The following is an 8,351-nucleotide window of genomic DNA, read 5'->3' on the forward strand; positions in this document are numbered from 1 at the left end:
CCGGGACTGTGGAGATCCCACGGGTGGGTTCGTGACCATCCTTGTGTCCGGTGTAACTTCAACCAGACCACATAGCACTATGGAAGCACTGGAAGAGCTAGAGGAGTTAACAAACGACAGAGGGTGCGGCTATTGTTTTTGCTGAATGCTTTATTTCATCATAATGAATTTGTGGAAATTTGATCAGATTAGGATGGTTAGTTAGTTATGATAACCTGATCGGTTCATGCCCAGTTGCAGCAGGAGCAGCTGGAGTCGAAGACCAGGCCAGCCTGGCAATTTTGCAGGTAGGTTTTCCCATTCACGCAGTGGTAGAAGCTGTTACTGTTAGATGGATCTGGGTAGAGGCCACTGGCCTTGCTAGCACAGAAGCCAGTGCCACCAGAGCTGCTTGGGCTGCTGCCTGAACCGCTGCTGGGGTTGCTACCGGAACTGCCACTCCCGCTTCCGCTTCCACTTCCGCTACTGGGAGCTTCTGTGATTGGAGAAATGGGCTGAGCAGGGGCGGTGCAGCCTGAAATAAAAGCAGATCATTAGGATCCCACGATGATTCTACCATGAAATGGGCCAGGTTTGCACTTCATTCAGGATGAGCTATCTATCTACCCACCCATTCTCATGGCCCCACCATTTCAGCAGCGAAGGAGGCCCAAGAAACACATTTTAGTTCCTGAATTCACATTTGCTGAAGTTAGGTTAAAATCAGATCTGGGCTTCTGATTGCTTCATTATAAACAGGAAACTAAACCATTACATTCAGATTTGGATCCAGTTTCAGCTTCCCGAAGCATCCCAAAGTTTAGGTGTATTCATTCCTGATCTGCAGCAGCTCCATCTTCCCCACTCCTACGTCCTCCCCACAGCTCTGTAAGTAGAGCTCAGTCTCAATCCTGCAGTTCCAGCCCCTGTCTAATCGCGGGCAGATACTATCAATCGTACTGAACCGTGAACTGTTTTTGCCCTTGTGACCGCACCTCAGAAGACTGAAAGCCATTTTTTCATATCATTAATCATGACGTGGATTGAGCTAAGTCTCAAGGAGATGAAAAGCTGAGGAGTTAGTCCCCTGTGTCACTTACCATCTGACTTTGCACCTAACTCTATGCCATTCCCGCAAAGGGGAAAGGGTAGAAATGTTCTAAAATAAGGAGTTGTGGATGCGTCTGAAGAAGTGAGGTTTTTTACCCATGAAAGCTTATGCCCAAATAAATCTGTTAGTCTTTAAGGTACCACCAGACTCCTTGTTGTTTTTGTCTATATCTTATTACAATTGAGAGAGTGGTTATTCAGGGATACATTGAATCAGGCCGAAAGCAATATTATACACCCCTGCTAGCATGCAGATTCTCATCTCTATGGGTGACCAGGGAGTTAATTCTGGGAGCCCGTCCTGCTGGAGTCACTCACTAGTGCTCTGCAGTCCAAGAGCGGTCTTCAGAGTGTTGATCAGAGGGTATTTGCCCTGGTTGCAGAACGTGCCAGTGAAGTCATCCAGGTCCAGAGACCAAACCATAGCGCCTCCAAAGTTATTCTTCATCAGCCACTGAGCCTGTTAAGTGCCAGGAAAGAAGCTAAAATCAGCCCAGATGCTAATGCTGAGTGGAAGCCTCGCCTGGCACTAGTTACACCAGAAGGTCCCATCATACCTTGATGTTGAAGCTCTTGATGTTGTCATAGCCAAGCCACTCATTGCCCTGGTAGGCATAGGGGACATCCTGAGGGGTATCCCAAGCCTGGGTGGCTCCATTCTTCAGGAAAGTGCAGATCTAAGCAAAGTAGAAGTGAGAATTTTAACAAGTGTCCTGTAAAAAAGAACAAGTCCAAACTGTGACAATTTCTTTGACTTACTCATTAATTATGACCCTAAGTATCGTCTCTAAGGATTTGTACTCCTTAATCAGCTTCATTTAAATTAATTTAAATAATGCCAAGAGGTGATGTGGAAGAATTAGACACACTGCAGGGAAAAGAATTAGAGTAGGCTTCCTGATTGCTTTACCCGGTGGACTCAGTAATTAATAATCAGTTAATTTACCCATTGTGTCTAATAAGGCATTAATGGTGTACAAGGATGAGGGTGCATTTTATTCTGTTTCTGACATATTCAGCTGAAATTAGCTAGAGTAATATAGTCTGTTTTTAAATCAGGTAGAATAAATCACTAAAAATAAGGTATTCTGTGAATCTAGGTCCTTGTTTCTCTTCTCTTTGTCCATGAACAAACTGTAATTTTTTATGAATTGGTTAGCTAGTTGCAATTAGTCAATAGGATCTTTTGTTAGAATTCATTTCAGCCTATAACTCACTGGCTAACAGTTCTCCATGAGTATTAGTGATTTAATATTTGTGTGAGATAAGCGAGCACACATGCCTCATAGTAAGCCCAGAACCCAGATTGTCTTGTGTAAGGTCCAGCAGGCCCCGGTCCTGAGGTTGAAGCGCCGACAGCAGTGTTGGATGGGTTGCTCAGGATGAAGGTGTGTCCGTAGGTTGGGAATCCAACAATGAGCTTCTCAGCTGGGGCACCATTGTTCTTCCAGTAATTCATGGCATAGTCCTATAGCAACAAACAAGTTAGTCTCTCCAAGGAATTGCAGACTGCAATGTTAATTCTTACATCTCTGCAATTGTAAAGGTTGATGTCATTAAAGACTGAAAGGACCCTGGCCCTAAGCTTTCAAGATATACTTACAACATTGAAGTAGACATTGCTACCAGTGTCAGCCGGGCCTTTGTAGAGAGGGCTGTTTTCTCCAGTATATCCTTCCCAGGAGCCATGGAAGTCATATGTCATCACATGGAAGTAGTCCAGATACCTGTGGGGATCATTATATACATCTATCTCCAATCCTTTTTAACCCACCCAATGGTTCATTGTCCTGTTAGTGCTGGCTCCACAGTGGTGCCACTGGTCATGCTCCCACTTCCTGCATGCATGGCTTCTCCACAGCCTACTCCTCTTCTCCTGCACAGTGGTTCTACTCCACTTTGGGTCTTGTGTGCCCTTAGGACGTGAGGAGGATTTAACCCATAGTGCCAATGAGTGCTTAGAACTAGGTGGTAGGTGCAGTTGTGTGCTCCGAAGAAACCCTTGATAGGCTCAGTGCACATACAAGAACAGGGGTGACCTAATGACTTGCCCTGCTATTCAACATCTGAACATCAGATCCTTGTGCCGATGTCTAGGATGTCAATTTATCTTCTGAAGTGGAACTGTCCCCATAACAGTATCCAACTGTTGGTAATGACTAAGACAGAGGCCAAGTTCTGACCTACTTACCCCTCCTTGGGAGCAGCAATAGGATGGGTATTTGCCTTTATCAGATGTTTTTTAAAAAAGATTTAAAAAGGAGACAACCCAGCCATTTGAGAATGTGGTACTCACTGGCCGAGCTGAGGAATCTGGTAGCCTGACTCAATGTTAGAGAGCCCAGCAGCCACAGCAGCAGTCACCAGGAGCCTGGGTTTGTTAATCTGCTTTGCTTCCTGCTCAAAGGCTTCCAGCATTTCCTAGGAGATGGCAAGGAAAAAGTTAGTGACTCCCTACTACCACCAAGGCTGAGTCCTCATGGCCTTCAGAGTTCTGAACAGAGGAATGCTTAAACAACTTACAACCCCCTTTCTGTCACTAGTTTGTGTTCTTGAGACCCTCCCATCCAGTGCAACCAAAGGAAAGCCTGCTTCATACAGGGATGGAATTAAAGTAATTTGTCTGCTCTTAGGAACTTTCAACAAGGAACCTTGTTGTTGTCAAATATACTGAAATTGTGACTCTCGGTGCTTTCAGCTATTTTGGTTGGAGTCTCTTACACTAAGGACCAGATAGTCCGCTAATGGAAACATCAGGTGAGGATATGTTATTTGTATTGTGGTGGAGAGTGCTGCAATGAGATTGTCTCAGTGGTCTCCCTCATGAAAAGCAGATGTTTACCTTGTCTTAAATCAATAAATCTAACTCATCCAAGGTTTCTTCTGAATTAACACAGAATCTGGTTCACTGAGATTCTGATCTGCTGTGCCTTACCCTGAATGTCATTCCACGTGAATTTCCTTCTGGCTTCTCATTAGCTAATATTTGATTTCCACCTTACCTGGACCAGGACGGTGAAAAGAGCCTTGTCCTGAGCTGTGCTGCCTCTGGAGCCAGGGTATTCCCAGTCAAAGTCTAGTCCATCAAATTCATACTGGCGCAGGAATGTGATGACAGAGTTAATGAAGGTCTGGCGGTTTTGAGGTGTGGAAACCATCGCACTAAATCTAGGGAAGCAGAGGAGAAAAAAGTCAGTGGAGGAAGCTGCTGATTGTTTCCATCTATCTTTGCAATACCATGATGCCGCCACAGGAAGTGGATGGGTTGGACTTACGGTGCTGTTCCGAAATTCCAGCCTCCGATAGCCAGGAGAGTCTTCAGTTGTCCGTTCCTGAAAAGGGAGGGTTTAAAAAAAAAAGTTTCACAACAGGTAAAAATATTTAAGCCCATTTCTAGTCATAAAGGAAGGGCCAATTTAAAGGATTGCCCTCTTGCTACTCTTAATAATGAGTGACCTATTTGCTGTCTTAAGCTCTATTCCCTTGTTACATGGTCTGATGACTAAACGAAGACTAGATTTAGGCCCACCCTTAAATCCACAGTGGCTCGATAATTGTGAGCTGACATGTACTCTCATCTTTGCTGCCTGCTTCTTTTCTTTGTATTCTCTCAACCAGCGCCTGAGCTAGAAATGTCACTGATCTGCACTTGATCAAGCTGCTCTCTCTGTCTATATGGAGAGTGATTTGTTGCCTATCGTCCTCTAGACTTGGACCATTTTGGAACAGGGAGGTTGCTACATGAACTTCACTGGACATTTGTGGGTGGGTATTATTGCTGTCCACTGTAGAGCTGGTCTGTGACTTACTTGCCCCTAAGAAGCAAGACAAGGGATTCCTCTTTATACTAGATACCTACTGGTTTTTCAAGCCATTGAAGGATTTGTAGAGTGTCACATCATTCCATTCAATGGTGGTGATCTGATTGTTGGACATTCCAGCGAAGGCATAGATCAGGTGAGTACACAGGCATGGGTCAATGTTGTCAGGTTTGAACTTCCCAAGACCTGGTCTATATTGGCCCCAGTTGGTGAAATAACATGTCAGCAGATAAGCAGAGCCTGAAGAGCAGAGGGGGAGATGTCAAAGGGGAGTTTGCCATGAAGAGCAGAACAAAATAATATGAGAAAACCCAACCCTGCAAAAAATTCACTATACTAAACAGGAAGTACCAACTGGGCCTTAGTGTACATTGCAAATCTTCCATGATCATTTTATGTTGTACTTAGAGACAATGCCACTGGGGTAGATTGTATTAAGAATTTAGTAAATAAAGATAGACAGTCCTAGCTGCAGATTATCTAAACTGACTGATGGGAAATTTCTTTGCAGTCTAAGACATTACTCACAGGCTAAACTAGGGTGTTCAACCTTACATGAGAATCGAGACTCTGAGAAAAAGTTTTGATTTCATCTTCCTTCTACTTTTCTATCATTAAACCCTTCAAGCTAGGAGCTTGTCAGAAATTAAGAGTGTTGGTTTGGGATTTGTGATTGACCTTGTTTCTATGAGGCTACTGCTGAGTGGCTTAGCAAAATGCCAATTTTCTTTGTTTTTATTTAAATGGTGGATTCCTCTTCTTGTTCTACAACATAACAGACCACATTCATCCCTGATGGGACACTACTGAAGCCTGCAGAGATTCGGGGAAGCCCCTTTAGTTTGTTAATGGTACCTGTTTCTTTTATACCTTTTCTTAATCTGCCTTAGAAAGAAAGCTACTCAGTACTCTAGTGTTTTATTCAAAGCTGACTACCAACCAGGTTCTAGTATGAGCCTTACATAATGCTTTAATAAGTTAAATACATTAACTTAAATAGATAAAAAGGGCATACATTGATTGTGTGATCTATCTATCTATCTATCTATCTATAAGGCACCTGAAAGAGTAAACTAAAAGAATACAGAATATATTAAAATATCCTCTTTTCCCAAAGGGGAAACAAAAATCATACTGTGTTTTCATAATAAAAAAACCTCATACCTATCTGTGCATTCAGCAGGAGTGCCAAACCTTTAAAGAAAAAGAGAATAATTACAACATTAGACCTGGGAATATGCAACTACTTGACTGGTATCAGAGCTGCACCTAAAATATCTCCTGTATCCTATTACTGTGCATTTTAAAGTATGCGAGTGGTAAAGAAAACAACTCTTTTTGGTTCATTGACAACTTTTGAGTCTTTTGAAGAGTATTTTACAATTCAGCAGCTGTGTAAACAACACTGGGAATGCATATAAAACAATGGGAATATCAAGAAGTGTGTTTATTTTTTGCTTTCTAATGTTTGCTTTCTAACAGCAAGTGTTTAATAAAATATATATAACTCATATCGCAGATTATTATAAGGTATCATTATTATTAATACCTAACTCTTATAAAGCACTTTTCGTCCATAGAGCTCAAAGTGCTTTATGAAGGTGGTCAGTATCAGAGCACAGAGCGAGGAAGTGACTTGCTCAGGGTCACTCAGCAGGCCATAGCAGGGCTATGAATGGAACCCAGGTCTCTTGAATGCCTTGCCGCTGCTCTATCCACTAGGAAACACTGCCTCCCTCTTTGTCCCTTGCAATAGACAATTATGCATGTGGGAAAACATCTTGCTGTGTTTTTAATTAACACTTATATTTACAAACTTCCATTTCCCTTTAACTAGTCTCTTTGTAAGTCTTTTAAAACATCTCTCTCTCTCTTTTCACATTTTAGCTTTGCTCAGAATTTTTGCTGCACTTGTTTTTAAATTCTAGGGGCAGTGCTACTTATCATTCCCTGATACAGGGGTTCTGGGTCATACATCAAATCATGTGAGTTTCCCTCCCCAGGTCAGGTAGGCCTTCTGGTTGGGGGACAGGGATGACCAGATAGCCAGTGTGAAAAATTGGGACACTTTTTTTCCTCGGAAGGGTGGGGGTATAGGTAGATAAGACAAACCCTCTAATGTCGGGCTGCCTGGTCACGCTAGTCAGGTGTCAAAAGGGGCAGACGGCAGAAAGGCAAAGGCTTAGGCCATAACATCATGGCAGGTGACATCATCATTTCCAGTGCATTGTCACTGCCTGTGACATCAAGGTGAGGCAGGACTTCCGGCTAAGGTGCTTCCAATGACATCATGCTCATTGTCTCTTCCACCAATCTCCTGGTCATTTATGGGGAGGTCAATATACTACTCACATAATAATACAGTAAAATCCCAGCAGTATTAAATGAATCATTTCACAGGAACTCAGCTAGCTAGGCACCTATGGTTACTCCATCCCCCATTTTAACTTTGCAGGAAAGACACCTGAGCCTTCTCTCAAAATCCTATCAAACTGTTGTCCTTTGCATCTCAGTATACAGTGTTGTAGCTGTGTTGGCTATTAGAGAGACAACATGGGTGAAGTAATATTGTTTATTGGACCAACTGCTGTTGGTGAGAGAGCCAAGCTTTCGAGCTTACACGTTGCTCTTCTTCAGGACTAGGATTTGTGAGTTCAAGCCTTGAGGGGGCCATTTAGGGATCTGGGGCAAAAATCTGTCTGGGGATTGGTCCTGCTTTGAGCAGGGGGTTGGACTAGATGACCTCCTGAGGTCCCTTCCAACCCTGATATTCTATGAAAGGAAAGCTTCTCTCTCTCTATAACAGCAGCTGGTCCAATAAAAGATATTACCTCACTCACCTTGTCTCCCTTTGCATCTCAGGTCATTTTGGGTGTGTCTGCACTTCGAGCTGCGAGTGTGATTCCCAGCTGGAGGAGACACGCTCGTGTTCACTTTGATAGAGCGAGCGCACTAAAAACAGCATTAGCTCTATCATGAGCAGTGGGAGTGATTAGCTGCCCCAAGTACATGCCACTATAAGAGAAGTTACAGAGCTGGACTTACCAGTAAGAAGCATCAACTTGGCCATCTTGCCTCTGTACTGATCCAGCCTTGCCTCTCTCTGGCTTTTATGTCATGCTTCCCTCTGGGCCGTGTTATCCTACTATCACCAAAGCCAGGGGAAGATTGTGGCACTTGGTGATTAGCCGCATGTAACACATTCTAAAATGGAAACCAATATCTGCGGTACAATGGACCCGTATGAGAATCTGAGTCTAAGAAAACAGTTTTATCAGTCTTTATATTTAACAGAGCTGCTGGACCCTGGTAGAAATAGATTACAGTGTTACCATTGTTGGGAATTCTTGTTCTACTGATTAATTTTAGATTATATAATAGATTACACAGTACTAAATAGTTACTGTACACTCACACTGTGTGCAGGTATAATTGTGTTAT

At 43.1% G+C, this 8,351-nt stretch overlaps 1 protein-coding gene across 2 annotated transcripts; it reads right to left on the reverse strand.

The window, feature by feature from the left end:
* Positions 1 to 200: 200 nt before the first annotated feature.
* Positions 201 to 8,071, reverse strand: LOC123369440 (acidic mammalian chitinase-like). Of its 2 annotated transcripts, none has more exons than XM_045015041.1 (11): positions 7,956 to 8,071; positions 6,075 to 6,104; positions 4,949 to 5,150; positions 4,365 to 4,421; positions 4,092 to 4,257; positions 3,386 to 3,510; positions 2,693 to 2,816; positions 2,372 to 2,557; positions 1,647 to 1,766; positions 1,408 to 1,549; positions 201 to 514 (listed from the first exon to the last, which is right to left on the reverse strand). In XM_045015041.1, the coding sequence occupies exons 1-11, from the start codon at positions 7,978 to 7,980 to the stop codon at positions 225 to 227; spliced, it is 1,467 nt and encodes a 488-aa protein (XP_044870976.1). In that variant the 5' UTR covers positions 7,981 to 8,071; the 3' UTR covers positions 201 to 224. The 2 variants fall into 2 exon arrangements, with proteins under 2 accessions (XP_044870976.1, XP_044870977.1); XM_045015042.1 differs by lacking the exon at positions 7,956 to 8,071 and adding an exon at positions 7,023 to 7,125.
* Positions 8,072 to 8,351: the final 280 nt, after the last annotated feature.

This window comes from Mauremys mutica, chromosome 4 (assembly GCF_020497125.1).
Source record: "Mauremys mutica isolate MM-2020 ecotype Southern chromosome 4, ASM2049712v1, whole genome shotgun sequence".
Lineage (NCBI taxonomy): Eukaryota > Metazoa > Chordata > Testudines > Geoemydidae > Mauremys > Mauremys mutica.

Coding starts and splice junctions, on each gene's coding strand:
- LOC123369440 (XM_045015041.1), bottom strand. CDS start 7,980: ATGGCCAAGTTGATGCTTCTTACTG. Junction 4,258..4,364: donor TGGAATTTCGGAACAGCACC/GTAAGTCCAACC, acceptor CTGCTTCCCTAG/ATTTAGTGCGATGGTTTCCA. Junction 1,767..2,371: donor GGTTCTGGGCTTACTATGAG/GCATGTGTGCTC, acceptor TACTTTGCTTAG/ATCTGCACTTTCCTGAAGAA.